Consider the following 18,724-nt stretch of genomic DNA (forward strand, 5'->3'; position numbering starts at 1 on the left):
CTCGGCCTCTATCCCCCAGCCTGTTAATCCCGCAAATCGTCGGCCACCATAGCTTTTTGCTTTGCGCGATTGTTGCTCCTTGGTTGGATTCCGGCCGATTGAAGGCACCAACACCCCACCTGACACTACCGCCGGCATCATCCCCCAACCCTTGTCAAATCCCCATAACCCCCTGGCCGTACCAGCTCATTGTTCGCCGGCTACCACAGCTGTTCTTGCGTGACTGCTGTGCACTTGGAAGCCTTGCCACCACCAGTTTTCACCTCAAATCAAACACATTTAACACCTGCTCCTAATTGCTTATTGTATTCGCCCACAACTTGCTCGAAGAAAAGCCACGCCTATAACTAACACCAAATCTGTTTTTCTAGGAAAAAGAAAATAGATACTCTATTTTATACAATGAACTATGGGTCCTAGATTGATATCGAGAAATCCGATTGCTTGATATGAGTTGTGTGTTGCTTGCTTTTTGAGGTAGAAGTAGAGGTGGCTGAGCTTTTGCTTTTTGAGGCCAAGGGATTTACCGCAGCGACTGCTCAATGCATGTATTTAATAAAAAAATTAACTAATTAATAAATTGATGAAAACAAAGCTTGGATGGAATAATAAATGAAATGTTTAGAACCTACAGTGGTCTTTGGCTGGATAAGTTCCAGCCAAAGGAATGGCCTTGGAGCCTCTCCTCCAGTCTTCTCTCGGCTGCTTCATTGCTGACTTGTTGGTGGAGTTTGATGGAGATGAAGAACAACAAATGGTACCAAAGGGAGAGAAGTTAGAAATGAAAGATGTCATGGTGATTGGTGAAAAAGCTGAAAGTTGAAGAATGGCTTCATTCGCACCACATCTTTTATATATACAAGATAATGCAATTACTTCCCTCTTAATTTTTACTTATCTTAGTTTTAAGTCATACTAAAACTTGAATCATTGGATATTTCTGTAATTGCAATGTGGAGGAGAGGAGGATACTGAGAAGAATTAGGATGAGTTTTAGGATGGTGGTGGCGGCAACGATGGTGGCCATGGCTTTAAGAGGATTTGGAGCTGGTGAGATGAAGAAGAAGAAGATGAGAGGGCAATTTAGTAATAGTATCATTTGCACATGTGTTAGAATCTAACAGTTGCTAACGGTGTTATTTTAAGGGTGAGATTCTATAATTTATGAAATTAGGGGTGGAAACCTGCTATTTCGCCAAACCTTGGGTGGGTACAAGTCCTTTAATAAATCAGAGTTGAAATGCCATCACTCTTTTAACCATGCGTGTCGACCTGGTGCAACTACGCCAAGCGCGGCCCTGCTATTGGTGGAGTTGGCCACGCGTGAGAGTATATAGTTTCTTATTTAAATAAAATAATATAAATTGAAATTTTAATACCAATATCCAATATTTGAAAGCCACGTGGGTTTAAAAAAACGAAAAGCAGTCCGAGTGTCGACCTTGACATGTGACACTACGAAACAAGAACTCCGTCCCCAAAAAGATCATATTCTCCTTCCACTTGCCATCTTCATTTTCACTTCAGCCGAGGTCGTCTCAATTATTGGTGGTTTTCTTTAGTCTGTCAGACAATATCTCAAACACATGGCGGCCAGTCCAATCTCCCCTGAATCCTACAAACTGGGCTTCATTGGAGCGGGCAAAATGGCGGAGAGTATTGCCAGAGGAGTGGTAAAATCGGGTGTGCTCCCTCCCCAACGTATCTCTACTGCCGTTCATTCTAATCCCAATCGCCGAATCGCTTTCGAATCCTTTGGTGTCGGCGTACACTCTAACAATAGTGCTGTGCGTTTAGCTCTCTCTGTCTCTTCCTTTTGTGTTTGTTTGTTCATTTGATAATTTTACAATTAAGGAATTATAAATAGGTGGTTGAAGCCAGTGACGTGGTGATTTTCTCGGTGAAACCGCAAGTAGGTAATGTGATTTCTGATGATTATTTCTTTTTTATTTCCGAGAATCATTAATATTTATTTGTGATCTTTACTTTCTTGTGGTGTTGTTGTTGCAGTAAAAGATGTAGTGTTGCAACTGAAGCCGATGCTTTCTGAGAAGAAGCTTTTGGTTTCAGTTGCTGCAGGAGTAAAATTGAAGGACCTTCAGGTTTGTGCTTATCAATCATTTACCTGTTTTACATGACTTAAAAACTATTGCAATCAGTAGGGTACAATTATTATTTAGATTCTAAATTTATATTCTAAAGTTCAATTGAAAGGAATTATATATATAAGAAATGTTTATTTGAAAACAAATGTCTAACAGCCCTAAAAGAATATATTATTATAAATCCAAAACACTAAAAATTGTTTATAATTTAAAGAACCTTATTCATCCATCATATACTTTTGTTGAAGTAGGATTGTGTTGGTGCAGCGGGAAACATTCTTGCATTTGGAGTATAGTTGTGATTGTTACGATCAGTCCCTTTTTCAGAAAATGGAACATTTATTTTGAATTTTGTTTTGCTTCATTAGTCATTTGAAATTTTAAGTTTTATGGTATAACTTTATATTTATTCTGTGATTTGGCTTGAAACTGTTCAAATATTGGCACTTTATGGTTACAAGATATGTTTGCAGATTTTGTAATTAGTTCTTCCTGCCTGCTTCAGACATCCATTGCCTGTTGAGGTTCTTAATATATTAATCTGTTAGCTTTTTGAAATAAAGTTTCTCATTTGTTAGGAATGGGCTGGTCACAGCCGGTTTATTAGGGTGATGCCCAACACACCTTCAGCCATTGGTGAGGGAGCAACAGGTGTGTTTTTCCTCTCTACCTTGACATTTTAACTGTTTTTTGCCCTATTATCTCAGCAATAGAAATCCTGGACTGCTATCTCATATAATTCTATTATATTAAATGAAAAAATTACCGAATTACGAGTGCATTTTATTATAATGTTCAAATTTGTAATCAAAACAAATAGCATACAAGGGAATTTTCCTTTATTAAAAATTTCTCATGAGCTGCTGTAGAATTGTTGATAAAATATTTGATCTGATATATAAGAACTAGCAGTTCAGCTCCAACATCTGGAGCTAAGTAACTAATTACACATTGCAAAAATAAGATTGTATTTCTTGTTGTCTAACAGATAAATTACTGAGATATGTGTTGGCACGTTAATTACTGCCAAGACCTTCATTGTTTGACAAATTACATTTATTTATGAGTTCATCTAGTTCATGTTTGTAGTATGTTTTTTCCATTTCAAATTTGCATATTGCATGAAAATTTAAAGGTAACTAATCTACTTGTATTGTAAAAGTTATGAGCTTGGGAGGAGCTGCAACAGAAGAGGATGGGGAACTAATTTCTAAACTGTTTGGATCAGTCGGCAAGGTATGGCGGGCTGATGAGAAATCGTTTGATGGAATCACTGGTTTGAGGTATATGGTCTCCCATTTTATAATCTCAGTATCTTGGAATATTCTCTCATATAATAATTGCCCACGAGGACTAGTTTCATTATTTACCATACTGAGGTTCCTGGGTCCATGGGCAAGAATAAGTCCTACAATATGTTTCTCTATTAATGCATCTGTTTCTGGACAAATAGAGTTGGCTAGTTGTTTTAATCAAACATTTTTTTTATTATAAATTTTCAGTGGCAGCGGTCCAGCATATATTTTCTTGGCAATTGAAGCTCTAGCTGATGGTGGAGTAGCTGCAGGTGTACCACGAGAACTTGCGCTAGGTCTAGCGTCACAAACTGTAAGTTAGTGATACCGATTTCTTCCATTCACTAGTTTTATGAGCCATGTAATAGGAGATAACATTCTTCAAGTGTTAAACCCAATCCTCTTATTGGAATGGGCTTTCTTTATCCTATCTAAGCATACATTGTACACAGCTACCACCTAGTTAGTATTTATATTGGTTGCAATAAAGACTACGATTATTGTTGAGAAAGTGGCAAGAATTTAGGGCTTGTTTAATTTAAATTTGGCTATAATTTTTTCTGTTTTGCGAGAACTAGAGATACAAACAGTTTTATTATAACACATTTGGTTGACAAAGAAACAAAGTCCTGATTCTAGTTTCCCATAGTTTTGAAAGCTGAACAATTTTCAGGTATTATATCAAATTTGTTGTTCGATATAAGACATCGATGAACAACTCAAATTTAGATTGTAATTTATTTTTTAAAAAATTGTTTTCGGATAATGAATCAAATGCAATGTAAATGTTATGCTCATAGTACAATGTAATTGCCCCTTAGGTTTGTGGTTGTAAGTATTGGTTTTGACTAAAGGAAATTATGGGAATGAGTTGGGAGCTATGGTGTGGAAATAGATCTGTACTTTGTAGTATGAGTCTACAAGTGAAATTACGCACTATTTACACTTTTGCTGTATCATTATCTGATGTTGGGTACTGAAATTTTTACAAGTAGAGAATTATACAAAGCTTCATTTCCATGCTCACCAGTATAGGAGTAGATCTACATGAAATAAATTATCTATAGAGAACTGTCACAATTCCTCTTTAGTTAAACAAAACGATGAAGTTGCACTGTAACTTGAAATGACTGCGTTCAATAGTTTTTCGGATATCTTAGAACCATCTCTTATCTCTTCAGACTTGAGTATTAGTGAAAATGAAGTGATTTTTAATTGCTTTCTCTTCAATCTTATATTTCTTTGGTTTATGTAATTTTCAGTTTCTTGGATATTTCATGTAATTGTTTTCTTAAGCTTCAGCATTATTATTTTATTTCAAATTCATTTTGCACAGCCAGCTAAACTTTTTCTTCTGCAGGTGTTGGGAGCAGCATCAATGGTGACTAAATCTGGGAAGCATCCAGGTCAGCTTAAAGATGATGTTGCTTCACCTGGTGGGACTACTATAGCCGGTGTTCATGAGTTGGAGAAGGGTGGACTTCGTGGGATTTTAATGAATGCTGTTGTTGCTGCTGCTAAGCGAAGCCGAGAGCTGTCCTAGAGCTAGCTAATTCATTGTGATTTTGTTCTCTTATTCTTAGTTCGAAAATGTGACCAATTTTTAAACACCTATAATAAGAAGGAATGGTCAGAGGAAATAGCTTCCGGGTATATGTTTCACTTGTTTATATATTAATTAGTTTTTGAGATGATAGATTTCCTGATAGAAGATTTATTTGTGTTCCGTTCTCTCCTTTATGACAAAGTAAAGGAAGTTCTTATATGACTATGCACTTTGCTTTTTGCCTTGCTTTGAGTTGGCATTGCCATTGGAATGCCCTCAGCTTGATTCTGCAACTCACATGTTACATGCCTCCGAAAAGGGAACCAGTTAGATACAGTGGTCCGAAAACCGGACCAGGACGTGACTTGGTCAAGCGATCGGGTCACGGTTTGAGTGGTCGGACTGATCGAACCGGTGGGTCGAACCGGTGATGTCATCCTTATCCCTCACCGTCATTTATTTTTGAGTTTCTTATCTTCTTGAATCTTCACCTGTCCCTCATCAGCATCACCACCCCATCCCCTCCCCTTGTTTCTTTCTTCTCACCAAAAAACAACCTAGCCACACCATTATCTTCTTTTTTTTTCTTTTTATTTCTTCACCATCTTCACCACCTGTCCCTCGCCATCATCATCACCACCCGCTCACCTCCCCTTATTTCTTTTTTCTCACCAAAAAACAACCCAGCCGCACCATTATTTTTTTTCTTCTTCACCACCCCCTCCCCTCCCCTCCCCTTATTTCTTTTTTCTCACCAAAAAACAATCCAGCCACATATCTGTAATAGGTCTCCAAAACCCAACCGCCCATTCACTTCTCTTCCCCACATATCTCCAAAACCCAGCCAAGTGAAACACAACTAAATGTCTAAACCCGAAAACCCATAGATCTCCGGATGGTGATGGATGTAAACAATGGGACCAGAAGAAGGTGGGTTGAATACGTAAGGGGTGGCCAGAAGAAGGTGGGTTGAATACGTAAGGGGTGGCCAAAACGGTGAGGGTGGGTATGACGGTGAGGAGGTGACGGTGGAGGTGGGACGCGACGATGAGGGAAGAGGTGGTGAAGAAGAAAAAGAAGAAGAAGAAATGAAGAAAAGAAGAAGGGGTGGTGAACAATGAAAAACGCAGATTTGCAGGTGAATGAAGGAAAGGAGAAGGAAACTAGATTTGATTTAGGGCTTTTTCAGTGAGCCGATTTTTCATCTAGGATGGTTGGACCGACGGTCTGACACTGTTACGCTGGTCTAATAACGGTTTATTGTTAAATTTTGGTTTTTATCCTTTGTGAAACCGGATATGTCCGAAACCCGGTTGGACCAGTCGGTCTGATCCGGTTTTCAAAACATTGGTTAGATATGATGTTCAAGTAGAGTGTCTGTGGGTACAGTAAGGCCAGAATCCTTGAGGGTTCCATAATGGAGTTTTTAGAAAGAAATCAAATCACTTGAAATTATATTTCACATTTGAAATGAATGGTCTATTGCCGGAATATGGTTCGGGCTGTGAGACTTGTAATTTATACCATGAAATATAAAAGAGTGATGCTATGGGTACTAATGGATGGGTACTAATTTGTGTACTAATTAAAGCATAGTATTCGTACTATGCGCATAGTACTCGTACTATGCTTTAGTTAGTACACAAATTAGTACCTATCCATTAGTACTCAAAGTATTATTCAATATAAAATTTATGATATTGAAGGTGAGGCTTGTGACTGAATAAACATCAGATTAAGGGTGAAGACTTTCAGCTAACAGTAACATACAATTAGCAATATGTTAAAGGCAGCATCGTTTTCTGTGTTACAAGTTGTATATTAGATGTGAAGATAAGACCTTTGTAACTAAATTTGTTTATACTACTTTTTGTTTTTAATATTATTGCAACTGAAAGTACTACCAGCTTTAGATTACTTGCTTAATTAAGTTCATAAAAAGATGTAGTACATAACTTAGTATTATTGTATAGAATAAATTAAAGGCAACTCTTTTTCGAACTAAAGATTATATAACATTCCAAAGTGGTACTTATAAATAATATGGCCCATAATTATTCCTTCAAAAAGATAGCAGCACCAATTCCAAGCTTGATACTTGCATCAAATCACAAGTAGACTGTTACTTACGATTGTTTTGTTTCATCAAATTTATAAGCAGCTCTGGCCTTGCTGAATTCATTTGCATAAACTTATAACATAACCAAACCATACTTGAAATAAAGAAAGTACTTTAGGTGTCAGTATCTTGCAATGTAGCACAACTCTGTACTGAGAATAAATTGATGTTGGATCTATAACAGTAACAAGCAATGTTTTCAAACTTTTATTGTTCTTTATAAGTGATTCATGACATGAACTTAGTCGGCAGAAAATGGTTATCCAGATGGAATGAAAGGTTGCATGATTGTAATACTTTTTGTTTTAAATGCGAGCGAAAATACTTAGAAAAATACCAGAGATTACTTGAACATATTGTGGTTGTGATGGGGGCCATTCCCTTATACCATAAATTAAAAGAAACTCATTTTAAACTAATGATTATAAAAGATGGTTTACATAGCTACTCAAAAATTCCAAAGTAGTAATAAAGAATTTGAGGCAGGTGACTTCACCTTGTTATTCCCTAAAAAAGTTGGCAGCAATTCCAAGCTTGATGACCAGGAAAAGTTGAGATGCTTGGTATGTTTCATTAAATTTATAATCTCAGGACCTATTTAATCAATTTGCATTAACTCACGTTACAAAACCATACTTGTGTAGTTTTAATTACAGAGAGTAATAATGGGAGAAAGGGAAGGCGAAGCCAGTTCCAGCAGCCTAGCAGGTGGTGCTGAGACTCCATTAGAGAATATTGTAGTCCTTATAAATGGTGACAATACAGCAGTTCCTGTTTCTGAGAATGAAAAAAAGTGGCTTGAATATATCGTGACTGGAGAAAGCTTCAAGAATCAGCACGAGGTGATCCGGACGAAGATAGAGAGAGTTCCAGCAATGCTTCGTGAGGTTAAAGAAAACAGTGGTTGCTATGATCCTCTGGTGGTTTCAATCGGTCCTTACCACTTTGGAAATCCCAGGCTTGAGTTAATGCAGCAGCACAAACTCACAATGGCGCGCCAGTATGTAAATGGGGACTTGAAGTTGCTGGAAGAGTTGTATCAGAAGGTCAGGCGCGTGGCGGAAGCTGCAAAACGATGCTACACTGACCAGAGCTCCGTCGCCAAGTTCAACAACGAGGAGTTCTGTCAGATGATGTTTCTTGATGCCTGCTTCCTCCTCCAGTTCATCTACTGCATTGTAAAAGAAGAACGAGAGGCTTTGAAGATGAAAACCAACATGATAGCTCTCGTTCAACGAGACTTGTTCTTACTGGAAAATCAAATTCCTTTTCAACTCCTCAATGAATTGAGCTTCGAGTCCAAATTCGGAGACGAAAACAGCAAGCAGACAATGTTGAATAAGTTTGTTACACAAATTCGTAGTCTTCCTCCTCAAAGTTACAAGAAAAACATAAATAATTTTCTTAGTAATTTAGCTTTTGGGGGAAGAAAACATGTGCAAAATGTGAATGTAATAGCAGGAAAATTTGAGTCTGAACCAGCTCATCTTCTAGATCTCATTCGCACGAATCTCTTCGACAAAGCAGTTTTGACTCAACCGCCTCCACGCGGTTGCAGTGACTGGTTTTCATACCGGTCAGCGAAGGAGCTCAAGGCAGTGGGAATCCATTTCAGGCCTAGCAAAACTAACAGATTCACAGACGTTGCTTTTCAATCCGGGTGTCTCGCAGTCCTGAAACTTCCACAAATATACATTGATGATTCAACAAAGTCTATGCTGCTAAACATGGTAGCATACGAGTCCAGCCCCAGTGGTCCTGATGATTTCGGAGTTTCTTCATACATATGCTTCATGGATTCACTGATTGATCATGCTGAAGACGTAATGGAGCTTCGAAGAAAAGGTATACTTCTGAATTTTCTGGGAAGTGATCAACAAGTTGCTGATCTTTTTAATGAGATAGCTGATAATTCGGTGTCACACCCGCATGCGTATGCGGTTGTTAAAGACAGAATAGAAAAGCATTACAAAAGCAGGTTGAAGATTTGGTTGGCAGAGTGGTTGCATACTCATTTCACTAGCCCTTGGACGGTTCTTGCTTTTATTGGTGCAATTTTAGCACTTGTGTTGAGTGTTATTCAGACTTATGAATCGATGAAGCAAAGTAATTGCTAATACACCATTACATTTATCTGCAATGTTCGTCTGTATTTGTTTTTGTGAGGCAATTACATGTGTATTGTTAATTTTTTGAATAAAATCTAAGGTGTGATTTTATTGATATGACTTTATTATCAAGTAATCTTTGAATTCAGGATCTTTCGCTTTTAATTTGGAAACATTATAGGATTTATAACGCTTGCAATTATTACTATATATAAAGTATACGAGAATCAACCAAAACTAAGAAGTTTCAACGTGGGAGGCAAAGACAATGTCGACATTGCGTCCAAATGTTTCAGTAAAGAGCAACGATAGTAGGCATCGATGGATCTATTAAAGGGACCAGTGGGGGCTCGTGACCCCACCCAAAAAGTTTATTACTTTGACGGTATTTGGGTTAAAACTTTTAGATTTGATCTCACTGAGTTTTTTTTCAACGTAAATTAAATTAGTTATAACTGCACGAACATAGTTTTTCTTAAGTTTATATGAAGTTGTTTAACTTGTCCCCATAACAGTGAGAGACCCTGTGAGTGAGAGCAATTATATATACAGTAAGAACTCTCTATAGTCATAATAGTGAAACCAAATTAATTTTATGACTACGAGGAAATTATAACTTAATAGAAGTTTAGTTACAAAAATTATTATTTTGACTTAATTGTCCTGACTGCAAGTGGTTGAAGGAATAATTAATTAATGGAGATAGACACAGTTTAAAAAAACTAGTATGTGTATCTATGTAATGTTGAGAATATGCAAAGTCATCTTAAAATTATAAAATTTTGCATACTCTTTAATGTTTTTCTCCTAATAAAATAACTCTAAAGTATAAATTATTGTATCAAACAATTTTAAATAAATATTTTATTTTATCTTAAAATTTTAATGTAACATAGCATATATTTTTTGTAATTTATAAATAATTATTACCATGTAAAAACAGGTTTTTAAGATGAGACCTAGAAAAATTATAACTTATTACAGTATGAAATTTATTCTTTTTTATTACTCACTCAAGTTGGGATCAAAATATTTTATGACTACATATAGATTATTCTTATATAAAGTATCATTATAGAGATGTCTTATTGTAATAATAATAAATTAAAACATAAATATTAATTAATGCATAATATTTTTCTTCATTTGATATATATAACAAATCAGTTTAATTTATTAATCTCATCTTATATTAATACTTGATTCATTAAACTATTTATGTTATATATATTATGATATTTTATAATATATAGTATCAATACCTACAGAAGAGTTATTAATGTCTTATATTATGATTTGATTTTTTAAAATCTTTCTTTCAATCTTAAAGATATAAATGTATGAAATGAAAAAATAAAAAGAAAGATATAAGATCTACTTATATTAACTAATCTTTGTAGTAAATATTTACTAACTTAAAGTCATATTATACAAAAATATTTTAACATTATAATAAGAGCCTTTGAAAATAAAAGGCTTATACAAAACTTTGAAAAAGCCACATTGGGCCCAACGTGAGTTAAAGATGTGCAATTATGGAGCGAATACAAAAACTTTGCTTTTTCCCTCGCTTTGAGTTGGCATTGCCTTTGGACTGCCCCCAGCTTGATTCTCCAACCCACATGTTACATGACTCAGAAAAGAGAACCTAGTTAGATATTTTGTTTTCAGGAGTAAGGTCAGAATGCTTGAGGGTAAGGTTTTGGTATTGAAGATGAAACTTGTGACAGAAGAACATAAGATTAGTAAATGTGACATATTTTTACTTTAGGTGTCAATATCTTGTAAGGCAGCATCTTACAACTTCTATGTTAGATTTGAAGATAAAGAGTGACTTTGTAGCTAAATTTGTTTAAACGAGAATGAAAAGTATCTTCAAACTTTTCTTGTTCTTTATAAATGATTTATGACATGTAGTAACTAGGTAAAAATTAGTTACCCAGATGGATGGCTACAACCATTCTACCAGCAGTGAAATGTTGCATGATTATACTACTTTTTGCTTTAAATGCAATTGAAAATACATAGAAAAATACCAGCTTTTTTTATTTTAGTTTTATTTTTTTATTTTTTTTAAATGACTAAGAGTGTTCGGGTTAACTTATATGCACCTTAACTAATCTCTTGACACTTTGAAATTATCGGTCGGATAAGAGCTTCAATGCCTATCCCTATTAGCAATCGAGAAGAGATTCGAACTTAAAACCTTTTGAGTAATACACCTAAGAAAAATACCAGCTTTAGATTACTTGCTTAACTTGTTTATAAAAAGATGTAAATATTGTTCTTGTGATGGGGACCTTCACCTTGTCAAATATATTCGAAAGTAATCATAGAACATAGAACGCAATTTCGCAGACTCTGTTATCTTCTTCTTACTCTCACTTTCTAAGACAGACAAGTGATGGCACCTTTAAATAGGTAGCAACAACAACAATTCTAAGTTTCATAATTAAGAAAGTTGAGATACTTGCTCCACACATGTAGCCCATTACTTTTACAATTGGTTTCATCAAATCAAATTTATAGGATCAGGATTTGCTTAACTAATTTGCATTAACTCACATAACCAAGCCATACTTGTGTCGTTTCAATTGCAGAGAGTAATAATGGGAGAAAGAGACGCTAGAGGCAGTTCCAGCAGTCTAGCCGGTGGTGAGACTCAATTAGAGGTATTGTTATCCAAAAAAATAATGCTAATACACCAGCTCCCGCTACTGAGAGTGTTGTTCTTGTTTCTGAGGGTGAAAAAGGTGGATTGAATCTGTCGTGAAAGGTGGAAGCTGCAAGAATCAGCAGGAGGTGATTAAACAAAGAGGAAGGTGGTCAATGATAGAGAAAGTTACCGAGATGCTTCGCGGGGTTAACGAAAACTGTGGCTGCTATGAACCTATAGTGATTTCAATTGGTCCTTATGACCATGGTAATCCTGAGCTTGAGTTAATGCAGCAGCACAAACATTTAATGCTTGCCAGTATGAGTATGGGAGCTTACAGTTGCTTGAAGAGTTGTATTGGAAGGTCAGGCGCTTGGCCAAGGATGCAAGAGAGTGCTACATGATAACAACTTGAAAACACATATTTTGTTAGTGATTCAGTTGGATTATTTGTGGAAAAATATGTTTTTAATGTGAAATTTGAGTTAATTATTTCAAAAATACCTTTTATGAGATCATAGGTGTGTTTTGAGTATTTTCAGATTAAAAACGATATTTGAATGAAGAATAATGATTTTGACGGAATTTGTGACGAGTAGGAACAAATGGTGGAAGAATCAGAGTTGAAAAAAGAAAGTTGTGATGCGTTGAAGATGAGACGTAAAACCTAGAAATTTGTCAAGATGAGCATGCTTCGATGTTTTTATTATAACTTGAGTTGTAGAAATCTGAATTCGATGATTCTTATGGTGTTGGCAAGCTTATTCAGAGAGCTACAAAGTTTATGTTTATGAATTTTTTAAATTCTGAAGATTACAGACTTGTGGGACAGAAAGAACTATCACCGCAATGATCATTTCTGTCGCCGCAACGATGGATCACGGGCCTGTTTGGTTTATTGTATTTTCTTAGTCTGAATCTGAATGGTTTAAGACATTTAATTCTTTCCTGATTAACCTTCAAACCCTAGCATTATAAATAAGGGGCTTTAATTACTTTTCAGGGGGATTAGAGAAGGAGAAAGAGTGGTTACTATTTTGGAGATAAGAATTCTTTCAATTCTTGTTCACCAATTAGAAAAGTTTTTCTATTTTTTTTTTCTTGAACTCATGTTTGTTACTATAATTGTTGTTTTTATTACTGTAATTATGATCTAAATTCCTTTTCTAGAGCTAAAGATATAGCCTAAATTATGAATATGTATTGATGTTATTGTTGTTAATTTTAATTGAGCATTAATTTTAAGTTTTATTATTGTGTGTAATGCTTTCAATTCTTAAGGGCCAAAGAGTTGAATGATTTTATTCATTTGGTTGAGATCGAGAGATGAAACTAATTAGTCTAAGGTAATAAAACCATAGATTGATCGAACTCTATTTGTGAGGCTCTGATAAATTCCATAGAACTTAATGATCTCCAATTACTTAAATCTGATAAGAGATAATTCGGGTTAGTAATTAGGAGTTAATTTGTTAGTTATTCGAGAGAAAGTTAGCGAAATATTAGGAAGTTTGGCCTTTAGAATAAACTTAATTGGGTTAACAATATTTGTCAATGCATAGGATTAAATTGGTGTTAAATCTATGCCTTAGGTTTAGTCATATTAATTTCCTACCAAAGTATTAATAAACTTCTATTTTTGTTTTGTTTCTGGTTTGTTTTATTTTTCATTGAATCATTCTGAAAATATGATAAATCAGATAGCAATAAGATAGGTTAGTGTGGTACTTGGTAGTAGTAATTCTCTTAGGATTCGACACTCGTTACTTGAGTTTTATTACTTGCATGAGTCCGTACACTTGCGGATTTCACAACTCTACACTTATCAGAGTTCAGTAGCCAAGTTCAACAATGAGGATTTTGCTCAGATGATGGTTCTTAATGCCTGCTTCATTCTCCAATTCATCTGTTGCATTGTAGAAAGAAAAAGAGATGCTTTGAAGATGAAAAACAACATGATAGCTCTCGTTCAATGAGACTTGTTCTTAATAGAAAATCAAATTCCTTTCCCTGTCCTCAATGAATTGAGCTTCAAGTTCAGAGATGAAAACAAAAAGACAATAATTTTCAATCAGTGTGCTACACAAATTTGTTGTGTTCCTCCTTCCACGGAAAGTTGGAAAGATAACAGTAAAAAATTTCTTTCTGATTTAGCTTTTGGAGGAAGAAAATCTGCACAAGATGTGAAGAGGACAACAGGAATATTTGATGGCGAACCTGCTCATATTCTTGATCTTGTGCATTCCAATCTCTTTGATAAATCCGTTTTGACTGAACCGCCTCCACGCGATTGCTCTGATTGGTTTTCATATCGGTTAGCCAAGGAGCTTAAGGCTATGAAATTCTGTTTCAGGCCTAGCAAGACTAGTCTATTGACAGACGTTGATTTTAAATCGGGGTATCTCATCAGAACTCTGAAACTTCCATCACATTACATCGATGATTCTACAAAGTATATGCTTCTAAACATGGTAGCCTATGTATCTAGTGTAGACGGTCCTAATGATTTCCGAGTTTCTGCATATATATGTTGTAAAACTTAATTACAATTTCATCAATGGCAAAAAATCAATAATATAATCATATTTTTATCATTCTATACCCTAAGTCGCATAAGCATAAATCTTAGAATATGAAACTTGATGAATTTTCACTGTTTATGAAAGAAGTAATACATACCTAGTTCCATGAGTAGTTTCTTGATGAAATGTGAAAGAAGATAGTGTATCTCTCTCATTTTCCCTTTCTGTCAATTACTTATTTCTTTTGATGGAAAAAGAAAACTCACGTAAGGAACAGAGAGAGAAGACAGTAACCTCTCCATCAAGGTTAAATGACCATCATGCCCCTTAGCCAATTTAATTATTTCAAAACAACCATGGACCACCTTATGTGAATTAAAGTATTTCTAACATTCTACCACTTGGTCCATGTAATACTATATAACTTTATATTTAAGAAATAATACATAATGTGTACACAATAATAATTTGCTAAAGGCCATATCTTAAAATGGTCAGCATATAAACATTATTGAGTAAGAACCCATAAGGATCATGGCAGTTGTATGTCATTGAATCAACATAGTCCCTTTCCATGTATCACATTACAAATTTTGTACTTAGAACAATCTATAATGATTCTTAATGGTCCAACAATAATGTCCTTATTAAGGAAAAATCCAGTCATCTTTATTATTCATGTATACCAAACAACATAATATAAAGAAACATACAATAGAATAATTTATATGAATTAGAAACAACACATCAAGAGCCCAGAGTGTCTAAAACATGAGGAGCATAATGTAAATCAAGAAACATATACAACACATCATAAATCAGTCATGATAGGCAATAATACCCATCCTCTCAACGTGCTCACTAAAGGTCTTAGGTGATAGCCCTTTAGTTAGCGAATCTGCTATCATAAAATTGGTGTTGATATGCTCAATAGTCACTCTCTATTTCTGAACTTCTTCTTTAATGGCAAATTATTTCAACTCCATATGTTTAGCACCCTTTGACTATTTATTGTTTTTAGAGAAGAAAACTGCTGCGGCATTATCACAATAAATTTTCAATGGCCTGGTAATACTATCTACAATCCCAAGCCCTGAAATAAAATTCTGCAGTCAAAATCCCTGAACTGTGGCCTCAAAGCATGCCACAAACTCAGTCTCTATAGTGGAAGCAACAATGACAGACTGCTTTGCACTCTTCCACAAAACTGCTCTTCTAGTTAACAAAAATATGTAGCCAAATGTGGATTTCTTGATGTCTACACAACCAACAAAATTTGAATCTAAATATCCAATCACCTCAAGATAATCGGATCTCTTATAGGTAAGCATATGTTCCTTCATCCCTTGTAAATATCTCAACACTTTTTTTGCAGCTCGCAAATGATTCATTCCAGGATTGCTCTGATATTTGCCTAGGAAGCCAACCGCAAAACTAATGTTTGGTCTGGTACATGTTCGAGTGTACATTAAACTTCCGACAATAGATGCATAAGGAATATGCTCCATTTGCTTGCGTTCCAATTCAATATGTGGACATTGCTTAATGCTCAATTTATCACCTTTCTGAATTGGAACTGGACTCGCAGAGCACTTATCCATATTGTATCTCTCTAAAACTTTGTTGATATAAGCAATCTGAGACAATCCCAACAATCCTTGTAACTAGCACGAATAATTTCAATTCCAATCACATAGGATGCCTCACCCATATCCTTCATCTCAAAGTTCTTAGAGAGAAACTTCTTGGTTTCATACATCATGCCAAAATTATTAGTAGCAAGCAAAATGTCATCAACATATAGGACTAGAATTACAAATGCACTCCCACTGACCTTTAGATATATACACCAATCAACAGTGTTTTCCTTAAATCCGAAAGTGGTATTGGTATTGGTATTATTGAACTTGAGATACCATTGCCTGGAAGCTTGTTTAAGTCCGTATATTGATTTCTTTAATTTATACACCATGTGTTCCTTTCTTTTAATTGGAAAACCATTAGGTTGTTTCATGTACAATTCTTCTTCTAAATTCCCATTCAAAATGACAGTTTTCACATCTATTTGATGAAGCTCCAGATCATAATGAGCTACCATTGCCATAATAATTCTAAACGAGTTCTTGGAGGAAACCGGGGAAAAAGTCTCATTGTAATCAACACCATCTTTCTGAGTAAAACCTTTGGCAACAAGTTTGGCCTTGTACCATTCAATATTGCCATTAGAGTTGCATTGGTCTTAAAGATCCATTTACACCCGACTGTTCTATAGCCTTCAGGCAATACTACTAGATCCTAGACTTCATTGTATTCCATTGATTTTAACTCTTCTTTCATGACATCTAACCACTTTGCAAAATTATCACTTTGAAGGGCTTGAGAAACTGAAATTGGACCTGCTTCCATTCCCAAGTCAAATTCTGACTCTTGAAGACAAACCACATAATCATTAATAATGACATATCTCTTTTGTCTTTGAGATTTTCTTAATGTCACTTCTTGTCATTCATTTACTACTTCATGTGGCTCATCCATTACATGTTCATTGACTATTACATTATTAGGAAGTGTTTGCTCAATTATTTGTTGTTCTTGATTGTTATTTGAACGTTTGACAACTACATGAACCACAACCTCAGTAGAAGTCATAGGCACAGGGACTTGTACCCTAACTTCTTGAATATCAACTTTACGTGGTCTAACACTCACACTGGTTTCACCATTCTCAATGAATCTCACATTTTCAGTTTCAACTATTCTCATACTATGGCTAGGACAGTAAAAACAATACCCTTTAGATTTTTCTAGATAACCAATAAAAAATCCACTGATTGTTCTTGAGTTTCTTTTCATGTGGATTATAAATCTTGACTTTTGTCGGGTGACCCCAAACATGTAGATTCCTCAAAATGGGCTTCCTTTCTGTCCACAGATCAAAAGGAGTCTTTGGAACTACCTTACTAGGAACTCTATTTAATAAATATACAACAATCTTTGATGCATATATCACAATGATGAAGGTAATGAGGAGTTACTCAACATACTTCTAACCATATCTATTAATGTACGATTACGCCTTTCTGCAATACCACTCTGTTGTGGTGTTCCTGACATTGCGTATTAAGCACATATGCCTCAACTTTCTAGGAATTTGTCAAATGGACTTGGACATTATCCAGATCATTGTATTCATCATAATATTCACCACCTCTATCAGATCGTACTACTTTCACCTTTCTATCTAATTGCCTCTCAACTTCAGTAATGAATATCTCTAGGATATTAACAGATTGAGATTTTTTACGCAATAAATAGACATATCCATAACATGAAAAGTCATCTATAAAAGTGATGAAATATTTTTCTCCACTAAAAAAAGGTACGTTAAAAGACCACATATATAAGTGTGTATTAGTTTAAGGAGTCCCGTGCTTCTAGTGCCTACTTTATGAACTGTGGATGTGGTTCGTTTTCCTTTAATGTAATCCACGCAAATGCCAAAATCAGTAAAATCCAAATTAGATAAAACTCCATTCTTTACTAATCTTTTGCATTCTTTCTTTTGATATATGGCCTAAACGTTTATGCCTTAAATAAGCAGATTTCTCATCCATAAAAGCACGCTTTGTTCCTATACTATAATGTAGGGTCAACAATATCTCAGCAAACAAACTATAAAGCTGTAGTTTATATAATCTATCACAAAGCGCACCAGAACCAATTAAACAATTATATTTAAATAACCTGAAATATCCATTCCAAAATTTAAAAGAATATCCTTCTAAATCAAGTTTAGATAAAGATATTAAATTACGGGATAACTCTAATACATAAAGAGTTAAACAAATCTAAATGATCTCCAATACTTAAAATTAAATGATAGGTTCCAATGGCTTCTACTTGTGCTTTGACCCGATTTCTCATGTATACAAATCTTTCATTGTCGTTTATGGTTTGGATCATAAGGAATCCCTACATAGTATTAGAAATATGAGTGGTACATCCAGAGTCAATTCACCAATTATTTTCTTTTTACTGTTATAGATCCAACATCAATGTATTCTTTCAATACATGTTGGATCTATAACAGTAACAAGCAATATTTTTTGTTAAAAGATGAACCATTTTGGTTGGAGAAGCGCACACTGCTGTGATGGAAAAAGGCTACCACAGCGAGCGCGATGATGTTCTCTAAAATAGATCAGAGAATGACCGTTGTAGCAAACCAAAAGTTTGTTGCCAGTGACAAAAAAAGTGTCTCACAGTGTGCGTTGTGTGACTTTTAATTCAGTTTTTTTTTGGACAACCGTTGAAGAAGTTATAACTTCCTAGTAATTCTAAACTGTTGTTCAGTTATGTATTAGTATCTAAAC

The 18,724-nt window shown here is 35.0% G+C and overlaps 3 protein-coding genes across 3 annotated transcripts; 2 read left to right on the forward strand and 1 right to left on the reverse strand.

The window, feature by feature from the left end:
• The first annotated feature begins 1,463 nt into the window (after positions 1-1,463).
• Positions 1,464-5,111, forward strand: LOC116106801 (pyrroline-5-carboxylate reductase-like). Its single transcript, XM_031393117.1, has 7 exons — positions 1,464-1,787; positions 1,868-1,916; positions 2,011-2,102; positions 2,684-2,756; positions 3,268-3,388; positions 3,608-3,713; positions 4,761-5,111. The coding sequence occupies exons 1-7, from the start codon at positions 1,587-1,589 to the stop codon at positions 4,941-4,943; spliced, it is 825 nt and encodes a 274-aa protein (XP_031248977.1). The 5' UTR covers positions 1,464-1,586; the 3' UTR covers positions 4,944-5,111.
• Positions 5,112-7,564: 2,453 nt separating this feature from the next.
• LOC116106793 (UPF0481 protein At3g47200-like) lies at positions 7,565-9,182 on the forward strand. Its single transcript, XM_031393112.1, has 2 exons — positions 7,565-7,628; positions 7,710-9,182. Exon 2 carries the CDS (start codon positions 7,731-7,733, stop codon positions 9,180-9,182), a length of 1,452 nt encoding a protein of 483 aa, XP_031248972.1. The 5' UTR covers positions 7,565-7,628; positions 7,710-7,730.
• Positions 9,183-15,463: 6,281 nt separating this feature from the next.
• On the reverse strand, positions 15,464-15,952 carry LOC116106795 (secreted RxLR effector protein 161-like). Its single transcript, XM_031393113.1, has one exon. The coding sequence runs from the start codon at positions 15,950-15,952 to the stop codon at positions 15,464-15,466; it is 489 nt and encodes a 162-aa protein (XP_031248973.1).
• Positions 15,953-18,724: the final 2,772 nt, after the last annotated feature.

Source organism: Pistacia vera, unplaced genomic scaffold (assembly GCF_008641045.1).
Source record: "Pistacia vera cultivar Batoury unplaced genomic scaffold, PisVer_v2 Contig522, whole genome shotgun sequence".
Classification (NCBI taxonomy): Eukaryota; Viridiplantae; Streptophyta; class Magnoliopsida; order Sapindales; family Anacardiaceae; genus Pistacia; species Pistacia vera.